Source organism: Chenopodium album, chromosome 10 (genome assembly GCF_948465745.1).
Source record: "Chenopodium album chromosome 10, dcCheAlbu1.1, whole genome shotgun sequence".
Taxonomy (NCBI): domain Eukaryota; kingdom Viridiplantae; phylum Streptophyta; class Magnoliopsida; order Caryophyllales; family Amaranthaceae; genus Chenopodium; species Chenopodium album.
In genome coordinates, this window is record NC_137843.1 from 17908204 (window position 1) to 17935362 (window position 27159).

General features: G+C 35.1%; 4 protein-coding genes across 4 annotated transcripts; 1 reads left to right on the top strand and 3 right to left on the bottom strand.

The window, feature by feature from the left end:
* The first annotated feature begins 394 nt into the window (after window positions 1-394).
* LOC145563735 (glycosyltransferase BC10-like) lies at window positions 395-4283 on the top strand. The gene is made up of 2 exons (XM_081624165.1): window positions 395-1116; window positions 3584-4283. Exons 1-2 carry the CDS (start codon window positions 583-585, stop codon window positions 4223-4225), a joined length of 1176 nt encoding a protein of 391 aa, XP_081480291.1. The 5' UTR covers window positions 395-582; the 3' UTR covers window positions 4226-4283.
* Window positions 4284-4446: 163 nt separating this feature from the next.
* LOC145563736 (putative leucine-rich repeat receptor-like protein kinase At1g68400) lies at window positions 4447-10192 on the bottom strand. The gene is made up of 3 exons (XM_081624167.1): window positions 8813-10192; window positions 5364-5687; window positions 4447-4988 (listed from the first exon to the last, which is right to left on the bottom strand). Exons 1-3 carry the CDS (start codon window positions 10155-10157, stop codon window positions 4645-4647), a joined length of 2013 nt encoding a protein of 670 aa, XP_081480293.1. The 5' UTR covers window positions 10158-10192; the 3' UTR covers window positions 4447-4644.
* Window positions 10193-23926: 13734 nt separating this feature from the next.
* LOC145564969 (uncharacterized) lies at window positions 23927-24493 on the bottom strand. Its single transcript, XM_081625111.1, has one exon. The coding sequence runs from the start codon at window positions 24491-24493 to the stop codon at window positions 23927-23929; it is 567 nt and encodes a 188-aa protein (XP_081481237.1).
* A 300-nt stretch (window positions 24494-24793) lies between these two features.
* On the bottom strand, window positions 24794-25689 carry LOC145564970 (uncharacterized). Its single transcript, XM_081625112.1, has 2 exons — window positions 25254-25689; window positions 24794-25137 (listed from the first exon to the last, which is right to left on the bottom strand). Exons 1-2 carry the CDS (start codon window positions 25687-25689, stop codon window positions 24794-24796), a joined length of 780 nt encoding a protein of 259 aa, XP_081481238.1.
* Between the last annotated feature and the right edge of the window lie 1470 nt (window positions 25690-27159).

The following is a 27159-nucleotide window of genomic DNA, read 5'->3' on the forward strand; positions in this document are numbered from 1 at the left end:
ATCGCCGGTGATAACTTTTATACCAATATGTCACAAGGGTGCTACCTTTTATACCAATATGACTAATTGGTCTAATATACTCATTTATCAAAAGCTTACTAAACATCATTAATTATTTTTTTTTCAAAGTTTAACCCTATAAACAAAATAAACGCTATATTATTAGCCGGTGGGAGTAAGAATTTAGAAATACTATGTACTTACGGATTCAATTGTTGGGGGTCAAACGTTAATAATACTACATATTTTTAATGTTGAACTAGTCTATTATTTGTAATTTAGGAGTCAACAACAGTGGTCCACAGACAAACAATTAGGAATTTAGGATACTGTATTATATAAGACCTTTCTTTATGACATAAATCTTTATATCTAGATACCTTTCCCAATTAGACAAAATTCTTCATCTTTAAACCCTCTTCATACCTGCTTTTCCTTCTAATAATTAAAAACATATGAATGATTATTAATCTTTCCTTAATTATCTTAATTAATGGTATATTATTAGAAGAAACCTTTTTCTAGTCCCTTCAAAAACCTTCATATAATCCTATAACTTTTTCCTCTGTTTCATTCATAATCATGAATGATCAAAAACAGAACAATAGATCATTTTTACTAGTAAAACTCGTTTATGCTCATCTAAATCACCTCAAATTATGTTGTTTTTCGGTCGTATTACTCGCTTTTACCATAACTTTTATATTCACCCTAGCATACTACTCACATAGATTCTCCCTCCATAACATAAACATTATTACTATACAAACACCACAAAAACTCCATGCCCTTAACACCCCTTTATCACCAAGTGCATCAAAAAACTACTCGTACGAGTACAACCACGCAATCGAATCATACCCTTTGCACGAGTCTTCGAGCGATGAAGAGTTGATGAGGAAAGCATCAAAGGTTACAAGAATTGAAAATTTTGGGGTGCCTAAGATTGCTTTTATGTTTTTGATTAAAGGATCACTTCCTTTGGCACCTCTTTGGGAAAAATTGTTTAAAGGACATGAAGGATTTTATACAATTTATGTTCATTCTGATCCTTCTTACAAATCTTCAGCTGAATTGAATTCTGGGGTGTTTCGTGGCCGCATGATTCCTAGCAAGGTACGTTTGTTCCATTTGTTGTCCTTTTTTTTATGTGTTGATGATGTTTTTTTTTTTTTTTTTTTTTTTTTTTTTTTAACTTTATTCTTATTGGGTTGATTGATTAGATGATAAGAGTTTGTTCCATATCACTCTATTTTTAAAGATTTTGAATTTAAAATTTAACTCAAAATTTCAATTGATTTAATTTACCACAAAGTATAACTAGTAAGTAGTAACTTGTTTTTATGTTTTTTTTCTTTAAAAAAAAAATTACAAAATGTTGTTCTTACGTGTTATTTATGCTTCAATGACAAGTCTTTTTTGAAATGTTCTTTGCACTAATTAAAACTATTTTGCCTACCACAACTTACCAACTTATAACTAGTTAAAACTATTTCATGGTTTAGTATGTTAGGAATTTAATTTAGTCAATATAAGTTTGTCATCAATTTTTATTTCTATTATATCCAACTTTGGGAATTCATATAATTTTAATCGTAAAACTAATTTTTCATTGTTAAGTAAACAAAGAAAATATGTACGATTTGTTTTAAAATATCAACTTTGGTCTAAGATAATTGCTCGTACAACTTTTTACAAGTCAATAAGTAAACAAAAAGAATATATGCTGTTCGTTTCAAAATAAATAAATTTCCGAAATAACCACGTAAATTGTCAATAATAGAGGATTGTAAATGATGTAGCTAGTTATTGATACACAAGTTAAACATGTACTGTAATAAAAACGAAGGTGCCTTCCAATAAATGCGTTGAAAATTGTTGGATGAAGATTGACCAAATATGTTTGGCAATTGGCAGTTTGGCACTCATCGTCAATACTCCAGTACTTTTTCCACCCCTTTTAATGGAGTAATTAGCTTTCCTCAATTAGCTTAATTTAATTATCTTATGATTCTTATAAGCAAAATTAAACTGATTTTTTAGTAACTTTAAAACGTACTTTGAGTTCCTTTCCTCTTATGTTAAATAATTTACTCATTTTAATTGCTTCATAAATCTAGAACTGGCATATGTATCGTGTTAAGAAACCTCAATACTAACCTCATAAGTTTAATCCTGTGTAATCAAATATATAAATTGAAAACATTTGACATTGATATACTTTTTAAGTGTTCCATATCATGCAGAACTGCTGACCCATTTGATTATATAGATCATAAACCCTCGACAATAACTTTTTTTTTTTTTACTAGATCACATTATGTCAACTTTTGCCACGTCTAAAAAATTTTGTATATCTTCATTGATGACATATTAAAATCAAATTCAAGGTATGTAGGAATTTTTCCTAGCCTCTAAGGTGGAAAAAAACACCTAAATAAACGTTGTACACCATTTTGATTGGTTACTTAGTTTACACTAATTAGAGTAATTAAGACTAATAGAAATATAGAGTATCTAGTTAATTTTAACTAAAAACAAAATTACTACAGTAGCAAGATAATCTATTTGAAAAGTCCACTCCCAATTATTTCATGATTAAATTTGACAAGAACAATCACACTAAGCTTTAAATGAGATGGTGTAACATCCCCTATTCCCCCATGCTAACATCAGCGATAATAACATCTTGTGAGAATTTTATCCGTATTGGTCACGTAAATTGTGAACGGGTGTATGTGTCGAGTCAAGAATTAAAAGAAAATTACACTTGTACTTTTTCATTATTGACCACAAATTCTACCCTTCATTCATGCATTGATTATATATTTTATTTTTCAAATTTGGTGACACATACTACTATATATTATATACGGAGTAGTATTTTTCTAGCGAAAATTACAGTAAACACCATTTGTATGGATTGCCAAATTGAGACGCCATACACTTAAGAATGATTAGGAGTTATAATAGATAGAGGGTGAGAACCGATCCCAGAATCTTTTGAAATCGGAAGAAAAGCTCTAACCTTGATATACCTTGATTTCCTATCACATGAATATCAAGGGGGCATTACCCACGGGAGAGTGGGGATATGAGCCTCGAATCGGGGTCATAGCCCTCATAGGCCTCACAACATAACCGAAGCCCAACTCTATAGAGCTATGGGCTTCTTGCTTGTTTTAGGTACTTATTTGTTTTGTTATGAAAATGTCTTTATACTAGGTAATTTTTATTTGTTCGATATCCAAATGAGGGAGTCCCAATTAAAATAAAGACCGAAATTATGAGAAGCACCACCATTGTTAAAATAAAGACTATATTATGAGAAGCACCACTTTTGTTGTTTTGTAAATTAATTTTCTTTATATTTTATTTTTTACGCTTGTAGTTAAAAAGAAATTTTTGTAGTACGGAGTAAATTTTTTTATTTAATTACAAAATCGCCTAGTTCCTATTTTCTGTTTATTAATTAAGGAGCTGAGATAAATAAGGGCTTGCTCTAAGCCCCCAATTGTTATTTCTATATATTATGATTTTATGTTATTATGGTTTGTCCTAAACTCAATTACATTTTACGCAGAAAGTAGAATGGGGAAAGTTCAACATGATTGAGGCAGAATTGCGCTTACTAGCAAACGCTCTACAAGATGTTTCAAACCAAAGATTTGTTCTTCTCTCAGAAACTTGCATCCCTCTCTTCAACTTTTCAACTATCTATTCTTACCTTATAAATTCCACTCAAAGTTACGTCCAAGCCTATGACAAAAGTGGTCCAGCAGCAAGGGGCCGGTACAAGCACCGTCTTGGTCCAAACATCACGGTCCAAGACTGGCGAAAAGGGTCTCAGTGGTTTGAGATGGACCGCGAGTTAGCCATCAAGGTCATGTCTGATCAACGTTACTTCTTGTCATTCAAGGGAGCATGCCTTAAGTCTGCATGCTATGCCGATGAGCATTACTTGCCTACTTGGATGAACATGAATGCTGGACGAAGAAACTCGAATCGAAGCATAACTTGGGTTAATTGGTCCAAGGGTGGATGTCACCCTGCTAAGTATGACAGAATTCATATTACAGGGGAGTTTTTGAAGAAGTTGAGGAATTGGAAGACTTGTCAATATAATGGGAAGAAAACCAACATTTGCATCTTGTTCGCAAGAAAATTCATGCCTAAAACGTTAAATAGGCTACTAAAGTTGGCACCCCTAATTATGGGCTTTTAGACATGTATTATTGCTAGATTTCTTGCTCACAAAAAATTGAAAAAAAACAAAACTCTTACTGGTTGACAATTTCTAATTTTTTGTAAGTAGATATATACTGCATCCATATTTCTTTATGTTCGTCTCATTTGTTTTTTCTACAATGATGTAGATGCGAGTAACAATATGTTAATACTAAATTCTAGTTATGCAAAAGAAACTTCGAGCTCTATTTTGTACGTCGCAGATTTCTAAGAGCAAATTTCCACTTTTTGCTTCAAGCAAAACATCTACAATATAAATAATATTACCTAGAAACAAATGGAAATGAAACCGACATTTTAACTGGTTAAACCTAATTTACATCACTCAAGAGTCGAGAGTTTATATAGTGGCTTTGAAGATTCACAGCGTGCAACTTGTTTTGCATCATCATTGATTCATTGGCTAACGCCCCCTGTATCCTCAGAGATAGAAGGTGAATCAGAGTCAAAGTTATCGTGTGATGGTGATACTTCAACACCACGTATCTCCTCGATCATTTTGACTACTTGTCCCATTCTAGGCCGATGGTCAGGAGATGCAGTGGTACAGGCCATGGCAATCTGCAATAAGCCCACCATCTCCTCCTCAATGTCCTTGTACCTCATTAACTCTAAATCGAAAACCTCAGCAGTCCATTCTTCCCTTACTACTGACTGCACCCATCTCGGAAGATCCACCACCCCACCAACTCCTACAGTGCCATAAGGTCCACTTCCCTCTACTATTGATGGATACTTTCCTGTAAGCCAAAAACACAAAATGTGATTAGTGTAACATAATGCTGTCTAAGTTTATCAACACTATATCTCAAGAGCAAGTTTTTGATACTTGGCTCATCTAAATGACATGTTGCAACCTGTATATACATGCCTACCATGGTTATAGAAAGGCCGATCAACCAGTCAGAGTAACAGCATTTTAGAGAGTGCAGCAATAAGTAAATGATTGCAGCCAGATATGTATATGGACCATGACTTCATGAGCATCGTTACCTTCTTTCATGATATCTTTTTGTAATTTATACGTCATATTTGTCATTTTTAGTGGCAAGCAGACATAATCCCTAGCTTCACATAAACTACTTGCATAATGATATTATCATTATTCCAAATACCTGTTAGAAGCTCAAGCAGCAAAACTCCAAAAGAGTAGACGTCAGCCTTTTGGTTGAGCCTGCGACCATCAAGTGATTCAGGAGCACGGTAGCCATTTGATCTTGCATTGGTGGTTGAATTAGGGGCAAAGCTTGAGAGACCAAAGTCAGACACACAAGCATCGCCAGTTTTATCAATGAGGATATTTGTCGATTTGATATCACCATGGATCAGCTTGAGGGTTTTGCATGAGTTATGGATGAATGCAACTCCTCTCGCTGCTCCTGCAGCTATCTTTAATCTCGTTGTCCAGTCTAATGGGGTTCGTCCAGGTCCTCTGTTTCCTGCCACATAAAAAAAATGTGGTTTTTATTTCCTGAGAAAATCTAACAGTAATAGTAACAAGTATTCTAATTATAAGTTTATAACTACTCGGTCGAGAAGTTTTACTTTACAAATGCATGTTGTTGAGTTATTGAGAGTAATCATATGTTTAAATTAATCATTAAACAAGTGATTCAAATTTCCATGTCCCCAAACTTCAAGACTATCAAATCCAATATAATACTAGAAAGTAGAAACTAGTCATTATATAGATCAAAATTTTACGCAGGCATATGTAGAGATGGTCACATGATACAAAGACAAACAGTTTAGCAGATCAAGATCATATGCCTCGAGCTGGAAAAGACATCAAATTATGGAATGGGAACAAACACTAAAATCAAATTGGAGTGCCCGTTTAATTATTTGTAAATATTTTAACTAATAATTTGCTCCGATCTTACCACGATATATAAAATAGACTCTAAACAGCAAATTTTTGCTAGCAAAAAGGGGGTTTAGTTACACAGACTACCCTTTACTTTTTCAAAACAAAGTAAAGGGTATTAGTGAAAAACTGAAAATTGCCACCTTTTGCTAGAAAATTTTGTTAGTTGAGCCTTACTCCAAAATATTGATATAACAGTACGGCAATAAAGAACAGATTTCTAACTGTTGCACGTGGTCAATGATATGATACTTCTATAATAAAAAAAGAGATTTTTGGTTAATTCCTTTCAAATACTCATATTGGACCTTGACATTCAACCATGGGAGAATGTAAGAAAACAAAATAACCGATTAACCGAGTAGGACAATATTGTTAGTCACTTAATCTAATTCTCCATTTCTCCCCCAAATAATATGAAGAATATAAGAAAACAAAGAGAAGCAACACCTTGAACTGTGAAGACCAACACCAAGAGAGGGGTCCACAATGGGTGTGCTTGAACCGTGAGCTTGTGAGTTGTAAGTGGAGCACATAATTAGTTTTAGAAATATTAGCATATTTTCTGGGGTGGGGTTCTTTTGAGTTAAAAATAACATAATTAAGCCATGAAAAGAACAAAAGGCAATATTATTAGGTACTTTATGAAGAAATGAAGATAAACGCACTCCTATAATTCTGATTTTGAGAGTTTAAAAGGTATGTAAACACGGTCGTGCGAGTATCACATAAACGCTCCCACATCATTATCTTAGTATCTTCCCCTTTCCCCAAAATGGAGCAATGATGTTTATGTGAGGGGTAGAATTCATTTTCACTTTGTACAAAATTCTGCTTCTCACGTTAAAAGGAGAACTACTACTACAGTACAATAACAGAACTGTTTTTCTTTCTTGGCCCACATGCACTCTCCTTTCTTTAATCCCCGTCCCCCCAAATTAAGTACTCATAGTGATTATTTTATTAGCTAGGTAGACCAGGCAAAACCGACTCATATGAATATATAAAACTCAATAACCCGTATAAATTTAAATTGAATTTAATAAACCCGAAGCAAATCAAAGTCTAACTATATGATCCAAACTGAATTATGTGTATGCCAATGTACATATGTTTAGGTCTAATTTGAAAAAGACACAAAGTGCATAGGAGTTCATCCAATAACACCCTCAGCTATCCAACAAAACTACCAGAATACCCTTGATATTGAACTACAAGTTTTTTATTTACAAAAGTTTGACTTCCACATATGCCTAACACAAAACTTTGACCATTAATTAATGATTAGTAAAACTATAAAGATTTTATATTTTCTTAAAAAATCCATCTAGGCTATTTCAATAGCATTTCACATAATTGTTCTTATTATGACTTAAATATTATGATAAAAATTAGTACTCCGTGTATAAATATTACCAAAGTCAAACAGTGGCAAAAAAATTATTAGACCAAACTACCTCTGTATTATGTTTATGATTTAATAAGAATATTAATAAATCCAGAAGAAGGAATTCAATATCAGTATAAACAATAAAACATACATGTGTCTACTTTGGACCTTTTGTGTCTAGGAATCCAATAAAATTTATACATACACACCAATGGAATTGACCTCCAAATTGTTTTTTTTCCTATAGAGTACTATAAACTTGACCCTGCTGAATATCTTATATTAGCTACATTACAAAAAGTATATCATACATTCATACTTAAAACCAAAAATACAAGACCTTAACTTGGTATAGAATTTTAGAATAAAGTTGGACATTAACACACATCACATGCATATTCTGCCATGACGCTACTTCCAAGCTGGCCAATAAATGGCCATTCATAATCTCTTAATTAACTCAATATTAATTATTAGCGGTTATGCTAATTAATTATCTTGAATTCAATTACCACCTACTTGCTTCCATTTAAGGGTGCAATATTTCATCTTACACTCTTCCAGCTAATTCCTTAATACCTTCATCTTCTAATATTGCCAAAATTAATTTCTTGATTTGCCTGATTGGTATAGTACATACATGGTACATCCCATTTTATATGTACTACCTCATTTTTTATGCTATTCTCTAGCTTATCATTACTCTCACTAGTGAAGTAATACGTTAGAACCTACTCCTACTACTATATAACATTTAATGATTCAACTAACTAAAACCCAGCAAAAACAAACAAACAAAAAAACGGGGGCTAACCAATTGATCGACTCTTGTTAACCTGGTGTTTTAACAACCGGCTAGTCGGGCCAAAATCGAGTCATCTAATATCGAAACAACTTGGTTTCAGGCAAAGAAATATATTGACCGATTTATTTTAAGATTTTTAGCCCCATATCTCAATAATCATCTAAGATTACCTATGAAAATCGGATCAAAATCAAGTCATCTAATTTCAGTTACAACTTAGTTATAGGACAAGTCATGCGAGTCGATTCCTAAACATACAAGTAAAGTATCTAATATTTGTAATGCGATTATGTGACACAAATCAACTTAAATTACTTCAAAAAACTAAAATGCTGTTAATTAAAACAAAAAATCGATTCCTAAACATACAAGTAAAGTATCTAATATATGTAATTCAAGTATGTGACACAAATCAACTAGAATAACTTCAAAAACTAAAATGCTGTTAATTAAAACAAAAAATAATTAATCAAATGAAGGAGAAAAGAGAGAAAATAATTACCATGAAGAAGCCAGAACAAGCTACCATTAGGCAAGAAATCAAACACCAACAACTTCTCATCCCTAGCAAAGTAATAAGCCTTCAAACTAACCAAATTAGGATGCCTCAACCTCCCTAAAACCTCCATTTGTTGCTCAAACTCTTTCTTCCCAACAACCTGAGCCTCTTTCAACCTCTTTACTGCCACCACACTTCCGTCATCCAAAACAGCCTTATACGCCGTCCCAAACACCCCTTTCCCCAACATCTCCGCCGATGCTCGTAACAAGTCTTCTAACTCAAAACTCTTTCCTCCTTCGAAGAACACCATTCGACCCGGCCGGTCCAACCCGGCAAGTCCACTCGGGTATGGACTCGCAGAGTACACAATTTTCTCCCCTCCCGAAACTACCCCTGAATTCTTGTTCTTATTACTCCTCCAGAAGTAACAGTACAGGAGTAAACTAATTGCTGCTAACACCAAAATATCTCCGACAATTATCGCAATAATAGCCCATAAACTCAATCTCCCGTGATTATGACCCGGATTTTTCACCGGGTAATCTCTCGACGGCACGGTGGACACCGGAGAGGATGAGACGACGGCGGTGGTGGGTCCCACTGGTGGTGGAACGGCGTCGTTTCCGGGTTTTGTTGGGTCGTTAGAAACCTCCTTGCAGCTCAACAATGGCAGTCCACAAAGAGCTTTGTTCCCGGAAAACGCAGAATCTGGGAAAGTAGAGAGAGATTTGGGTATTTGACCACCTAATTTGTTCACAGAAACGTTGAAATCCTGAATGTGGGGGAGATTCAACCCGATAATTCCGCCGGAAAACGCATTCCCCTCTAACCGAAGGGTCAACAGATGAGTCAAACGATTGACATTTTGCGGGATTACACCGGAGAAGGTGTTATGGGAAAGATCAAGGCGGTAGAGGCGGAAGATGGAGGTGACGGAAACAGGGAAGTCGCCGGAAAAGTTGTTGTATGACAGAAACAGGAGTTTGAGGTTGGAGAGAGGGGAGAAATCCGGTGGGAGTTCGCCGGAGAAGTGGTTGTGCTTTAGAGAGAGGACACGAAGATGGGTAAGTGAAAGTAAGGAGGTTGGGAAGGTGCCGTTGAGGTTGAGGTCTTCAAGGACGAGCTTAGAGACGCGGTTTTGGAGGCAGGAGACGCCGTGCCATGAGCACGGGGTGGCCGTGGTGTTCCAGGGGAGGGAGTTGGAGACGTCGGCAGAGGATTTGAAGGAGAGTAAAGGGTGTGTGTCAGGGTGGGTGGTGGCGGTGGTGTGGTGGAGGGTTGTGAAGAGGAGGAGGAAAAGGGTGGAGTGGAAGAGGTGGTGGTAGAAGGGAGGGTTGTTCGCCATTAATGTGGTGAGAAAGTGAGGGAGAAGTGAAGAAGTGTGGGAGTGTAAGAGAGTGAGAACAAGGAGTGTAGTCTGTAGTGAGAAGAACAAGTGACTAGTGTGGAGTGAAGAGAAACGGTTGGAGAATGAGGGTGTGGAGTAAATGACAAAAATGTTGTGCAACGGTAAAAAAAAATATTAACTGTTGTGGAGTACGGTAAAAGAAATTTAAGATTATTTGTACTTTCTCCATGCCTGAATAATAGATAAAATTAAATAAACTAACCTTTAATGTATACTATCTCTGTTTTTTTTAGTTGACATCATTTGACTTTTATATTATTCACAAATTACACTTTGACCACCATTTGTGATTTATATCTACGACAAAATATTGTCAAGTGGGATCTTGTTTAAATCGTCTCAATGTATATTTTATTAATATTCACTTTTTATAATTTTACAATGTTGAGAATTAGAGATATTAATCATCCAAATAATGCATTGGCAAGCGTGAAAAGAGAAAGGTGTCAACTAAATAAAAATGGAGGAAGTATATGATTAAGTAAATTTTGTAAATAACCATCCTTCGAAACACCTTTCAACATATTATATCATTAATATATAAAAGCGGTCTTGTAGTCAGGGCACAAGACAGTGATACTTAACATTCCAATTATTTGCCATGGCTTTTGAAATTGGCTATTTAAAATGACTGTTTATAGAAGTGTTTGGTAAGTTAAGCTGTTGGCTGTTTATTAGATAATTTGTGGGCCAATAAGCCAAAAGCCAACAAAAAAGCTACTCATAGCAGCTTTTTCATCTTGACTTTTGCCAAATATAAATAAGCCAAAAGCTAATCAAAAAGTCATTTGCCAAACAAGGCCTTACTTATAATTAAGTACAAACTCCAATTAGTTTATATGATGCTTCCATACCTTTTTAAAAGTATGAGTAACCTCTTATGAATAGTGTTGAAACGATTATGCCCCTAAAAATATTCATTTACATATCTACCCTTTTTATAGTATGACTACACTTTTATGAATAATGTGAGACGATCTATGTCCCTAAAATGTACATTTACATATTTTCCCTCATTAATGTTAACTATTAATTTTTTTTTTTTTTTTTTTTTTTTTTGAAATATTAAGAATAGTTTATGGACATTTATACCCCTAACTATTTTTGTGTTACATATTATCCCTCATTAACGCTACTAACAATTAAAGTTATAAAATAACGCTAAATTGAAAAAATTTCCTTGACGTGGCTAGTTATGACGTACGCGTAGCGCGGTTAGTCACACTAGTTTTAAAAAGGTATGCGTTCGGTAGTCACCCTAGTTTTAAAAAGGTATCCAAAACAAATCCGTGTGGGATATGCGGAAAATTTGCCAATCAATTGCAGTTATTTAAAGTATGTATTTTGCAAATTGTAGTTCAAAAGTACTAATAAATTGTTAATTGCAATCCAATTCAATTTTTTCATCGATTAGCATGCCAAAAAATATCTCACTAAGATTTTAGGGATCATTTTAGACCTTTAGGGTCCAAATTGAGCTTAGAAATGGGGAAAAATTAACGCAGGTGCCTCGTTTTCATGGAAAAAAATAATTGCACATAAATCGATACATATTTTATATGTAAATAAGTCATTTATGTTATTTTTTGCCGCCTTAGAGCTCAATTTGGATCCTTTAGGGCTACAATGTCCCCTAAAATCTTAACGGAACAATTTTTGGTACATAAATCAATGAAAAAAAATGAATTGAGTTGCAATTTACAATTTTTTTTGTTCTTTGTGCTACAATTTGCAAATTTTTTTAAAATAGTTGTAACTAGATGTAAGCCCGTGCGATGCACGATTTTAGTTATTATGATGTGTGGATCGCTATGATTTTTAAAAATCACAATAGTTACTTATGTTCAAAATCATTTTTCAAGATTCACAATAAAAATGATTTTTTTTTTCCGTCAAAAAAAATCATTTTTATTGTGAATCTTGAAACATATTTTTTTTAAAAAAAATATTTGATAAATTTTAATTTATAGTCTCATTCGAGTATTGTACAATTATTCAAAGTTGTAAATTATTTTTTTCTTTATGAATAAACAATTATTTTTTATGATTTAAGAAATTTAATATTACATTCGTTATTTTGCTATATTTTAATTCTTAATTAAATTTTAATCCTTATATTCAATTTTATATTTTGTATACAGAGTATTTATAAATCTCTGGATATTTGGATAAAATTTCTAATATCATATGATAACTTTTTTTTAACACGAAACCTATCTTTTGTTATTTTATTTATTTTACTTGGCATTTGAATTTAAAATCTCAAATTTGTTAATTTTGTTTGTGTGGCGACTACAGAGGCTAAGTAGTCGGGTCATGGATCTTGCACTTTAATTTTTAATTCAAAAGTAAATTACAAATCTATTTGTTATTGATTGAAATAAGCCCTTTGCTCACGCGTTTTTAAAATACTCCGTCTGTTTAAAATGTTATCCCAATTAGAATCGCTTGACTATTAAAAATTAGAGGAAATCTTCTAAATTTCTCTATATATAAGAACAAACATAATCGTATGAGATTTAGTTTTATTTGTCTTGATTAGTACATTATTAATATCTAATCTTTATAACACTTTCTAGTGTGAGATTAAAGATATTTGCGATAAAAAATTTGAATCTTGTAAATAAATTTTTTAGTTTTTTTAATTAACTTAAATTTAATAGCTCAAGATAATTTCTAGTTCTTAAAAAAAGATAATAATTAGTTTTTTTTTATGTAATTTAAATCTTAATTAATCACTATTCGTTGTTTTTACCTAAGTGGCAAATTAATACTCTAAAATCTCATTTGTCACTTTTACTTAGGTGTCGAGTGAATTTTTTAATTCTAAAATAATACAAATATAATTTTTAATTGGTCGAAATAATGCCTTTGCTTATGTAGCGAACTGAATGCTCCTGAAAAATGTCTACTTTATTTATATACTTGTTTTGTGCCAGGGCGATGCCCGGATTGTCTTAAACTTTTTAGCTTAAAAGGAAACTATTTGTAGTTTTATTTGTAATTATATATTATGTTATTATCATTTTGAATTTTTTCTTATTGCACTTAAATTATTTCTAATGAACTGAAAGTATATTTACTAAACTAAAATTATTTTTCTAGTTAAAAATTATTATTTTTTCTTTACTGATTTTCTATTTTTTTTTTTTTTTAAAAAATATATTATAAATGAACCTCATTTAAACTTTTTCTCTAAGATTTTTTGTTTTCATGTTGAATTCTTCATTTTATAAACTATAATACTTACTAAGCTTAATTAGCTCGATTTGATCTTTGCATACCATCTAAATATCAAATGGAATACAAACTCTTGTCTCACCCGAGATCCAAAAAACCTCGTCATCGCAATATGTATCGCGTATTTGCATGGATTGCCCTTTTATCATGGATAAAAATTTTACCAAAAAGAATTGAACCATGAGATGAACATGATGATTTTGGGAAATAGATGAGAAGTTTCAATGTTTCTGAAAATCTATTCTCATTTCAATGCAAAGCATCAACATCTCTAGTGACGAAAATCAAAATTATTTTTACTAAATTGAAAATATTTTATCCAAACCAAAATTATTTTTACTGATTCTCTATTGTTAACTAAATTAAATATATTATAAATGGATCTTATTGTAAAGAATTTTTCAAAACGAATTTTATGATGGAAATAAAACTGAGTTATAAGATATTTATTAAAAGTTATGATTAATTTTGTGCATATGAAATATTATTAGAAGTATGTAATAATAAAAATAAGTATAACAAGTGATAATAAAACTCTATACAACATTATAGGGCCTGTTCACATTTATTGAACTGAGTTGAACATACTGAACTGAACTGATTGGAGCTGAGCTGAACTGAACTGAATAGAGTTAAAATGAATATTTTATGAGAGAAGGAAATTAGGAGCTGAAATGAACCGATTAGAGCTGAACTGAACTAAAATTAAGCTGAAATGAAAAGGTCCTTAATCTCAAAAAATCTATCCAAAATTCGCTTACTTAGCATCATATGTGTCACAATTAAATCTAATTTGTAGCTTACGTGGCTCGACACTTGGCGAAAAACTGGAATGCTAAGTGTCGTTGTCTCGTTGCCTAGTTGCAAGACCGACTTAATATATTAGTGATATGATATGATATTAGATACACCCTCCTTGTTTAAATAAGTGTTACAGTTTAACCAAACACGCATGTCGAGACATGATTTTTGACCATTAATTTATCTAATTATGTGTTAATAAAATTATAGCAAAATTGATATTATGAAAGTATACATTATAACGAATCCAAAAATGTAATGTACAATAACATTTTTTTTTTATATTAGTAAATTAATCAAGTCAAAACCATTATGTAAATAGTGAAATAAGTCAAAGTGTAACACTTATTAAAACGAAGGGAGTATTAGATTTGTAAAATATAATTTTTAAATGGCTGCAATTGACAAATTTTTCAGGATATGGTTAATGTGGACAATATCATTTGAATGTGAAGTGCGTGCGGCCCAATAAGTTGCATGACTTGGGCCCAACAAAAAGGTATAAATTTTACAAGCTTTTATTTACAAATTTTTATCTAAACCCATGTGTAGGCAAAACTACCTACACCCCATTCAAAACGACATTGTACACAATTAAATACCGCTACTTCTGGTTTTATGATAATATTTTTCACCAATATCTCATTTGGAGAACGACATCAATCCTTGAGCACTATGATCTTAGTAGCTAGACTTTATTATTAATCATTCATCATATACCATTCCAAGTTGGTTATGGGCATTATGGTAGTGATTTGAGTTTCAATTCTATGTTAAAAAACAATTATTGTATGCACATTATAAAAGAGATAGTATGAAGAGATTTCCATAACATCGATTTTAATATAGCAATTGATGATCCTAACTCATGGGCAATCAGCTCAATAAACAAATTGCAATGTTGTTATTTTGACAACGGTGATGGTGAGATGATCGATGGTGGTTGTTGTGGCAGCGGCGGTGGCGAGACATTGATGGTTGTGGTAACGAGGCAACGGTGGTTGTTGTGGCAGAAGTTGAGTGGGTTAGAGGGGAAATCCAAATGACAGAAAAGAAGAGAAAATAATAAAGAATGAATCTCAAATCACCATTGATGAGTTTGTGGTTTTACCAAAAAGTATATTTTATTTGTAAAATCACTTTTTTTACATATAAATATAAGAAATATATAAATGAACATATAATAATTTGCAAATTAACATGTATTATTTTAAATATTTTATTTACGAGGATTATAGATTAAAATGCATGTAATTTATATCTTTGTACTTATTATTGAAAAAAAGGGAGGGTAGTGATAGATGATCGAGGAAAAAATATGGATATTGTTCATTTTGACAAAAATAGATAAATCAAAACAAATATTTATTAATCTCAAAGGGAATTGAATAAAAAATATATACGTAGTATAGCATTTTACTTTTCAGTTTATCACACAAAATTCTTGTCAAAACAAATTCTATTGCATATAATTGTTCTTTGAATCATGAAAATGAATATATGTTGCTTAATAATAATATAATATATCAGAGTATGTGAATTATCATGTATGAATATTGCAAAAAAACATCTATTAAAATGAAATGATCATGTATTAGAATGAAAATGAACATTTTTAAATATGAATATGTACATAAATAAAGTGAGAATAAATTTTAGTATCAAATGAAATGATCATGTATTGGAATGAAATTGAACATTTATCAATTTAATTTTTTTTTTTTTTGACAAAATCAATATGAAATTATACATGAATAAAAGTGGGAGAATTTGAAATAGCCGCGTAGTAACGTCTTAGGACATCCTAATTAATGTTATTGTTGATCATTGAATGATACGATAATGAACATTTAATAGTATGATAGTGAACTTATAGTAAAAGAAATGATTAAGTGCAAGATTTTGATGAACTTGTAATGATGTGATAATTAACGTGTTCATTATTCTAATATAGTATGCACAAAAAACATTTTTTAAAATTTTAATAACAATTTTACGATAAATCTAGAAAATAATATATGTTATTGTATAATTATGACATAAGAAGTATAACTTGTTTGTTTAATATTATAATATAGTCGTTGAAGATTTAAAATTGACAAATATTAATGCTCAATCACCAAATCAAGTTGTTATAAACATTTAGTTTTTTGTTTATGAACATGTTGCTTTCCTAATATGAACATTTTATATATACTAGTTGGATGTTTTCTTCATTCCGAAGGATGTGATTTATAGTATTATTCACGGAAAATGAAAAAGTTCATTTCCTTCTCAACAAAAAACAAAGTAAAATTGTACATGACAACAATTGAAATATTGGATATAAAAATGTACAATACAACTCCACACATAAAATCAAACACGATAAACTTCTCGATCCAAATTCATCAAAAACTCCAGCTCTTCTTATTGGTTTATGTTGCTTGCATGCCTTCTTGGTTTCTTTCTTTTGTCATCTTTCTTTTTTTTCTTACTAGTGTGTGGTCTAATTCACTATATCCACGACTCTTTTTATACCTGATAGATAAAACATATACTTCCTCCGTTTTTTATTATTGCACCATAGGGGTTGGGTACAAATATTTTAGTAGTGGAAAAAAGTAAGAGAGAGAAAGGTAAAAATACAAAATTGCCCATGTGACATATTGATACACTAAAAAGTAAGTGTGAAAAAGCAAGGGTATATTGGGTATTTGTACTGTGAACACAAATAATTTTTTTCTTAAAGAGGAAATGGTGCAATATTTGTGAAACTTCCTAAAAAGGCAAGTGGTGCAATAATAAAAGAACGGAGGAAGTAATATTATTGGATTTGAACAAGATTTAGTCTTGAAATGAACCAATATATATATGGAAATAACAATTGACACAATCGAAATAACTTTATATGAATGGAGATGAACATCTATTAATATATAAATGAACATATGTTAGCTTGGAAATGATCATGAAAGATAATGATCAAAGAACATGAAATATATACGAATATATTAAAATAAGCGAATAAACATGATTTATATTTAATAATCATTTATTAATATGTGAATAAATGTAGCAAATCACCCTATTTCACAATGATCGAAATAATAATAAACTAACATCAGATTATCTCAAAAAGAACACTAACTTATGTCAAAATGAACATCAACTTAACTCAAAATGAGCATCGAAGTTATATAATTAAAATTTTGAATTGAGCAATTACGCATATATACTCATAATGTTCATAAATAAAAAGTGGTGTCTAATCATTTTAGTTAATTTGGAAAGTATATCATCACAATGAACATAAGTTAGTAAGTTACATCATGCTTTTTCAATGTGAGCACATATGATTTATTGGAAGCATTATAGTTGCTAATTTGATATAAAAATTAATCACATAACAACAAAATATAACATAGAAAATAAGATCAAATAATAATGTCAAAAAAAAAAAAAATTCTATCACAAAGTAGCAAATAATGAAAAAAGAAAAAGTAAAATTATTATACTTTAATTAAAAATAAACTTCAAAATAAGATACATTAACATAAATTATATATTTTGTTACAATTAAATAAAAGATTGAGAAAAATAACGCTTATATATAATTTGCTGCAATTGCCTTCCTTTTATACATCTTCAATTGATTGAAATCGGAGAGTTTTATTTCCTAGTATGAATTTAGACTAGTAGAGAAGAAATGGATGAGAGAGAAAATGAGACATTAATTCTGAGTGTAATATTTTATTTTTTTTTATTTTTTTTTTGTGGCTTGGGTAGTTGGGGACTTGGGGTAGCAGTTTGTTTAGGCCACTTGGTATGGGATGCGAGAGGATGTTGATGAGGGGTGTAGGTAGATCTCCCTAGTCTTGGGTGTAGGGTTTAATAACTAGCTTTTATTAGAGTATGAATTTGATCTCAAAAAAGGGATTTTCAGCTTGGTTGACCCTAAAGCTTGAGCTCAAGCAACAATGAAGGCGCTTCTAACTGAGATAATTACTGACATACTCTCACAACTTCCTGTTAAAACGCTTCTTCGTTGTAAATCCGTCTGCAAATCCTGGAATTCCATAATCAAAAACCCCAAATTCATCAAAATTCACCTCAATCAAACCTTAACCTCTGACTCTGATCGTCATCTCCTTATTTCAATCTTTTTCCAATCTCTTTCTTACTCTTCCGAGCTCAAAATCGACCATAACTCCATCTCTTTCTCAAAGCTCAACCACCCTCTCAAACCCCAGAAAAAACTCGATATCATTGGTTCCTACAACGACATCGTTTGCATCTCTGACTTCCCCAACTACAATATCTTCTTATACAATCCTCTCACAAATTCACATCGTAAGCTTCCTTCAAATCAAATTTCAATCCCAGAACGTCATATTGTTGTGTCTGGGTTTGTGTATGACAGCAAGAATGACGCTTACAAGGTTTTGTGGATTGTTCAATGGTTTGGAATTTATGATAGGTTTGGAAGGACTGATAAGGATAACACTAAAGGTCAAGTGTATAGTTTGAAGGACAATTCATGGAGATGTATATAAAATGTTCAATACTATTCGTATGGTGGTTGTTGTTGTACCGTGTAAGCTCCGATTCCATGAGTCCTTGAGGGTTGGTAAACGTTTACTGTCCAATTAAGCACCTGCACAGTCAGCGCAGATTAGCTAACCCAGGAGATTATCCGGGGATAACCGCTCCGATGCTAAATTTAGTAACCTGATGAGAAGAAAGAATAAAGAGAGAAAGTATTTTTAGAGAGAGAGAGAGAAAAAGATTGTACCTTGTAATGAAAATATGCTTGGGTATTTATAGGAGGATAATCAAGCTGGTGCCACCTATCAGCATAGGTGGAAAACCGACCTTGTAGGCAGCAGGTGCCAATGTGGCCTAAAGCAGCTCTCCACGTGGCCGAGATAAAGGTCGTTATGGATGTTAAGCTGATATGCTAATCAATAGACGGTTAGCAGGGTAGCATCTTATTATCGGCTAGATATTGACGGTGTCAGTATCATCCCGTACAACTAGCCCCCCAAGTGAGGACGTCTGTAGAACTGAGGTTTTCACTTTAACATCATGGCTTTAACATTCGAAATTCTCCAATTTGCTCCCAAAGTGAGCAGAATACCGATAGTGCTTTGCTCAATTTAAAATGAATTGAGATTAAAAAATCTCCGATTTGCCCCAAAGTGAGCAGAGTACCGATAGTGCTTTGCTCAATTTAAAATGAATTGAGATTAAAATACTCCGATTTGCCTCCAAAGTGAGCAGAGTACCAATAGTACTTCGCTCGAATTTAGTAAGTTGAGTACAACTGGAAATGGGCGGGAAAATATTTGAGAGTAATGGAGCACGTGTCCCTAATCGAGCATTGTGTAATGAATAGGCGTCACATTCCCAATCGTTGGATTTCATGCAGCACACGTCAAATCAAAAGTCACTGTTCATATGAGGTACAAAACAGAGAAAATGAACTGTTTCTCTTCAGTTTGAACCTAGGTTTTCAAAAAAAATTTCGAAGAAAAATTCCCAGTGCGATTCTACGTCGTTCTTACTTCCGCAACGAGAAATCGTACTCCTAAATTTCTACAGAAGCGGTGAACATTTTCACACTCCAGTCGGTTTTAGTCATTTGGTGGAGGAAATTTCGCTTCATTTTAGAGGTAAAAACTTTGATCATTTGTCCTTAATTTGATTTTCCGGTGTATGTCGCATGTATATATAGTGGGTTTTGTGATGTCACTGTGTTTATTAAGTTAATTATTTCTGAAACTATAAAGAACTATATTACGGGTAAAGCCGTTGAGGCTGACCCGTTTATGCACTTGTCCTCAACGCCCTAGAAGGAAGCTGAAAAGTTCTCTCGGTATAATAACACTGATATTTTAGAAGGCATTGGTATTATCGAAGTTGAGTCTGTCAGTGTTTTCGATCAAGGTGACTCAGAAATCCTCATTGACGAGTACGACTCTAATCTCGGCAAAATAGGTGTTAAAAGCACAAGTATGCCGAGATCTAAGCGACCTAGCTTTGAACCTGATCAGGTTGAAAGCTCTGTTAGGCGCCCTGGCAAAGAAGCATTAAATGAACCAGAGACTCAAGGGTATGATGTTCATGACGAAGACGTGGAATCCGTTAAGCTGAGCATCGCCAGTGAGGAAGGTGACGATATGGACGATGAAGAGGGAGAAGAAGAGGAAGAGGAAGGTGATGCTAACCAAGGGTCCGATGAAGATGACGAAGAGACCGACGAAGAACTGGAAGAGGATTTAAACAGGAGTGAGCAGGTTATTCAAGAGGAAAGGTTAGATCAGGGCTACAACTCTGAGGATGATGACACGATATACTGGCATCCGATAAATCTATCCAGTGATTTAAAGGTTAGGAAAATGATAGTAGCCGATGATTGGTTGATGCTTGCTACCGAAAAGGATTACTGCGGTATTGGTAAGAGGTTTTATAGACTTCCTGATGGCTACCATTTGACTCTTCCTGCGAAGGATAGCACTGTATTGGATTGTCCAAAGGGACATATTGCAATGTATGCGAAACACTTTGAATTCGGCCTGCGTTTTCCACTTCACCCTTTATCGAAAAAAATCGTTAAAGCTTGGAATGTGTGCATTGCACAACTAACACCGAAAACAATTCGCAACATTGTGTCTCTCGTATGGGTTTTGATATATATGGACTTTCCGCTAACTCTGAATCTGATCCGTAAACTTCATTGGCTAAAAAAGGATAGGCTGTCACCAGGCTGGTGGTCGTTGTATACGGCTTCTGGTAAGATTACAGTGTGGCCGAAACTGACCAGCTGCAAGAAATGGCAAAATCAATTTTCTTTCTTGAAAGTTCCTGATGATTTCGGGTTATGAAGAACCTTTCATCTTCCTCATAGTAGATTTGATTCTATTAGGGACAGGAATTTAGGCAAGCTCGAAATGAAAGCTTTTCAATTTTTTGACAGTCTGTATATAAACGAGGGTAGGAAAATTAAAGTTGTTCCTAGGGAGTGGCTGCCCAATTGTAATTATATCCTGGGCAACGCTCCCTTGTCTCATGTCGATCTCTGCCATACAGACGCATATGGTATGATTTAATCAAGTGTTTTATTTACTGCTCTATTCCCTAATTTGTTCATTTAGTGATTTAAACTTGCTTGTTCACTTTCTACTTTATCTGTCATTCTATCTTTTATGAAAGTGCTAAACACATATTATCTAATTTCGTACTTATACTTGCTGAGATCACCCATATGACTAATTTACTTCGTATCTTACAAGGTCCTGACAAGCTAGACAACGAGAGACTAGGGCTCCATCCTGACGGTCGTGTTAAGCACTAGTGTCCGCCGAATTCGAAGAAAGCATTCGACACCCTCCCTGTATTTGCTACAAGAGCTCGCAAAGGAAAACAAAGAAGCAAACGCGACATGATTGCTCTTTCGCAAGCCAAGCCGACTGGAGCCACTGTTCTACCTCTCAGAAGAGGCGGAGGCAATAGTAGGTCCAAGAGATCCGGTATTGTGATTGGTCGAGACCAATCAAAGAGGTTGAAGTCTACTCCCTTTTTTGATCCAGAGGTTGCTCCAGCCAAAGGGGCAACTGATCCTTTGGACGTGGTTGATTTGGAGGATGAAGAGGTCAGGGTGCCAGAGAAGGTGATAAAGGTATCCGTCCCCCACCAACTCATAACTGAGACCGAGAAGGCTTCCTATGTTAACAAGGAATCATCTGCTGCCCCCTATTGGCCGATCTGGATCCAGTAGTAGAAACGTCTTCATCCCTGCTTCGACTGATGACTTCATCGAAATACCTCATGTGAAAAACCCATAAGAAGTTGCTGACGAACTCCTAGACTACCCTGTCGGCACAACTGGTGAACCTTGGCACCCCAAGATTAACGTGAACAGGGGTGAATCTGCCGTCACTAATGATCCAGCTTCTGGTGGCAGTTTGGGTTGGAGGATGCTGAAGGACCTGGCTACTCCAGCTGATAGGCCTATCGGTCGGCTTTCTGCTCCTTGTGGTCAAATGATGAACAACTTACTCAGGATGCATGCTGTATTCACCTTGTTGTTATTCTTACTGTTATTATTATTATAATTTTCCTTTATTATTTTTTTTGGTTAAACCTCTTGCTCTGCCTTTGTGCAGTCTGCCAACTCGGCCGTAGAAGTCGTTCACATGTACAGGTATTATCAGAGGTATGCTGACAAGGCCGAGAGCATGGTGAAGAAGGCTGACGACGAACGTAAAGTTGTGTAAGCAGAGGTTGACAGATACAAGGACAGGGTGAAGCTTCTGGAGGACAAGGTGGCCGATTATGAAATTCTGCAAAAGCAGTTATCAGACCAGGACCAGCTGAAGGGTCGAATCGCTTATCTTGAAAAGGAATTGGTCGCCGAGAAGGCAGAGAGAGAAAAAGCGCAAAAATATTTTGAGTTGATTTGTTTGGAGAGGCCATCTGTTAAGAGGCAAGCCGTTAACCAATTTCTAAAGTCCGACTTGTATAGGGACAAGTTGGTAGACCGTTATACTAGCGGTTGGGTTGCGGCGCACTGGTGTCTATGTAAGCTGAGGATTGGGTGGAGGAGAAGTGGCAATCTGTCAAGGATGCTTACGATGCTGATCAACATCTCTCCCCCACCAGCTATGAAGATGTGTACTTTTCTAACCCTCCCAGCCTCAACACCCTGAAGAACGTTGATCCGCGCAGCCTTCTAGATGAGGAGTTTGATGACGCCATTTTCGCTTCCCCTTCTCACAATGATGTTTTAGAGAAGGAGTCTGAGGCGAAGGAGGATTAAAGTACTTGGTAGTCATCACCAGTGTCGTCATGCAAATCTTCTTTCTCTTGTCCCTGCTTTGTAGACGAATGAGCCTTGCCTCTCCTTTTTTTTTTTTAATGAACAAGTTTAAGACTCGCTTTACTTTTGGTTTGTATAACTATACAGTGTTCGTTTTTGGCTATCGGATATATATACTTTGTTTTTGTATACAGCTTATCACCATATGGTTTCTGTATGCCGACCCTAATATCGCTTTTTACCTTAATTCCTTTTTTTATGTTCTTGTATTTTATATTATCATCATTACTCCCCCAGGTTTTCAAATTACTACTCACAACAAATTTACAAAACTGATACTGGCTTATTCTGGTAACGATTTCTTTTTACCGATATTCACTTATATGGTTTTTTGATATCGTCATGTTTTTATTTGCCTACTGTCATTACCGATTTAATCGTTCTGACTTGTTAGGCCGATATTATGCCTTTGATTATTTTGCGACCTTTGCCAGGCCGAGCAATGATACTGGATCAGACCATCTATTCAACTCGCCTTTAGGTGCATATGTTATCCAACCTCCCTCCTCACTTGAATGGGCGCAACGGCTAGCTAGGCTGTGTGTGCGTTCATATCGAAAGTGGGTGGTAGGTTCCATGTTCAAATCATAGATTTCTTACTTGTATTAATGGCTTTCGCCAAAGAAAATCAATATTACAAACTGTATGACCTTATGCCATTCTGAGAATAAATATTAAAAAGCTAGATAATAAAGTACCCCTATACATAATATTTTTTAAGTACAGTTGCATTCCATACATTCTTTAACGGGATTCCTTCTAAGGTCATTAGCCGATAAGAACCGTGGCGTATAGTTTTATATATCTAGTATGGTCCTTCCCAGTTGGCAGTGAACTTGCCGTCTGCATTTCCCTTACCTGTTGCTGCTGTCCTACGTAAAACTAAGTCTCCGTCCTCCAGAGGTCTGTAGTTAATGCATTTATTGTATGCTTGACTCATTCTGTTTTTGTAGGCTGCAAACTTGATTGCGGCCATTAGTCTAATTTCCGGCAGGAAGTCCAGTTGTTGCCGTAGCAGTAGATCGTTCCGGTCTTCGCAGTGATGCTGTACTCGGAATGTTGGGAGGCCGACTTCAGCAGGAATGACCGCCTCTGTACTGAAAGCAAGGTTGAAAGGTGATTCTCCTGTTGTTTCTTTCGTTGTCGTCCTGTTAGCCCACAGTATCTCCGGTACCAGGTCTGGCCACAATCCTTTTACGTCTTCAATTTTCTTTTTTAGGGCATTAAGTATTTGCTTATTAGCGGCCTCAGCTTGACCGTTGGATTGAGGATGGCACACTGTTGCATAAGCAAACTTGACCTTGTATATGCTGAGAAAATTCTTAACTAGGCTGCAGTCAAACTGTGAGCCGTGATCGAAGACCATGGCCATTGGTAACCCAAACCGAGTGAATATGTTTTTCCAGATAAATTTCTTCACTTTGTTTGCTGTAATCTTTACCATGGGTTCCGCTTCTATCCATTTCGTAAAATAGTCTATCCCTACGATCAGGAACTTACGTCCCCTAGTGGCCGAAGTTAATGGACCGACAATATCCTTTCCCCATTATGCAAAAGGGATGGGGTTAAGGATGGGTGTCAAGTCGTTTGGCGATTGATTTATTGCCGACCCAAACTTTTGGTATTTATCGCACTTTTTGGCATAGGCTAACGTGTCGGCGTTCATTGTTGGCTAGTAATATCCCCTTTTCATTGCTTCTAGAGACATTGATTGGCCACCCGAATGGTTTCCGCAATCGCCTTCATGAATTTCCTCTACCAATCTTGCCGATTCATACACCGCTATGCATCTGCGCAGTGGTAAGGAGAAGCCTCTTTTATACAGCATGCCCCGGAACATAACAAACCAGACACTATCTTTTTTAATATTTTGCGCCTCACTTTTATCTGTAGGAAGGACATTGTGCACCTTATAAGCCAAGATTTCATCATACCACTCGCTGTCGACAGCCACATAGTTTACGTCCTTGTGCTTTTCTTCATCTATACTTTTATGATCTAATATCTCAACCATCACTGTACGCTCCAGGTCATTGAAACTTGAGCTTGAAAGTTTTGCCAGTGCATCTGCTTGTGTGTTCTGACTACGCGGTATTAGATTGATTTCGAAATGCTCGAGAGTAGCGTTATACTTCTGAGTTTAGCCAAGTAGGATATCATCGTTGGCTCACGGGCCTCGTACTCCCCGCTAAACTGACTGGCCACTAGTTGTAAATCTTTTGACAACTCAACTCTTTTAGCTTCTGCGGGTATGAATAACTGAATCCCTGCCAGTGTTGCCTCGTATTCGGCCTCGTTGTTAGAGGCCTTAAATTTGAACTTTATAGCGTACTCAAATACATCCCCCTGCGGAGATGTTATGATAATCCCAGCTCCTGATCCGATTAAAGCAGCGGAACCATCAACAGATACCTTCCATGTTCCCATGTCGTCCTCGTCGTCAGTGTAAGAAGCTTTGACGATAAAGTCGGACAGGGCTTGAGCCTTTATTGTCACTCTTGGTTTATAAATTAACACATATTCCGATAGCTCAATTGCCCATTTCAGGAAGCGGCCAGAAGTTTCCATTTTCTGAAGGGATTTCTCGGCTGATTTGTTAAAATTTCGATCGTATGTGCGTCGAAGTACGGTCTCAGCTTCCGTGCTCCTATCACGACTGCATATGTACTTTTTTCCACTAGAGGGTATCTCCGTTCTACAGCATTCAATACGTGATTAAAAAAATATATGGGCATTTGTATTTTCTTCCGTTCCACCAGTTGTAACGCTGCCGCTGTCTTAGGGGAAGCCGAGATGTAGAGCTGTAGTGTTTCCCCTAGCTCTGGCCGAGCTATTGTTGGCAATGATCGGAGATGGTTTTTAACTGCCTCTATGCTTTTGCTTGCTCTTTGCCTCAAACGAAAGTTTTGATTTGGCGGAGGACGATAAAGAACGGTAATGCTTTATCGGCTGATTTGCTGATAAACCTTGTCAAAGCCGCCATACGACCAGTTAACTTTTATATGTCCTTAATGGATTTCGACTGTGGTAAGCTAAGGATAGCCTCTATCTTGTTGGGATTTGCATCTATTCCCCTTTCACTGACCATGAAGCCTAGAAACTTTCCAGATTTGACGCCAAAAACACACTTCTCAGGATTCACTTTCATTTGGTACTGTCGAAGGGTATCAAAGGTTTCGTTTAGGTCTGCGAGGTGATCTACCGCCAATCGACTTTTTACGATGGAGTAATCCACATAAACCTCCACGTTTCTGCCCTTCTGGTCGGCAAAGACTTTGTCAACCAATTTTTGATATGTTGCACCCGCATTTCGCAATCCAAAAGGCATAGCTTTATAACAATAAACTCCAACATCCGTTATAAACGTCGGTTTGTTCTTGTCTGGCTGATATAGGCTGACTTGATGGTATCTCGAGAAAACATCCATAAAACTCAGAAGAGCATGGCCGGAAGTGGAGTCGACCAATCTATCTATTCTAGGCAACGGGTAATAGTCCTTTGGACAAGCCTTGTTTAAATCTGTAAAATCGACGCACATTCTCCATTTTCCTGATGGTTTTTTAACCATGACCACGTTAGCGAGCTATTCCGGGTAAGTGCAAGGCTCTATAAACCCCGCCGCCAGCAACTTATTGACCTCAGCCTGGATGGCTTCAATTTTTTCTGTCGAGAAATTCCTTTTCTTTTGCCTTACCGGTCTTGCTCTTCTGTCCACGTTCAACTTATGTACCATTACTTTGGGGTGGATCCCTGGCATTTCATCGGCTGAAAAGGCAAACACGTCAGCATTTTCTCACAAGAGTTCAACTAGGTGGCATCACATCTCGATATCCATGTCGGACCCTACTTTCACCGTCCTGTCTGGAACCCCTGGTTGCAGCTCTATTTAAATGGTTTCTCCTCCCGGTAGTGGTCTAGGCACCGTCACATGCCTTGTGTCAAAGTTTTCCATTGCCAAGTCGTGTATAGATGGGGTTCGCTCCCTTTTCTGGTCGTTACGGTTAGTGAGACCCTGCCGGCTTGGTTGCTTCAATGCTG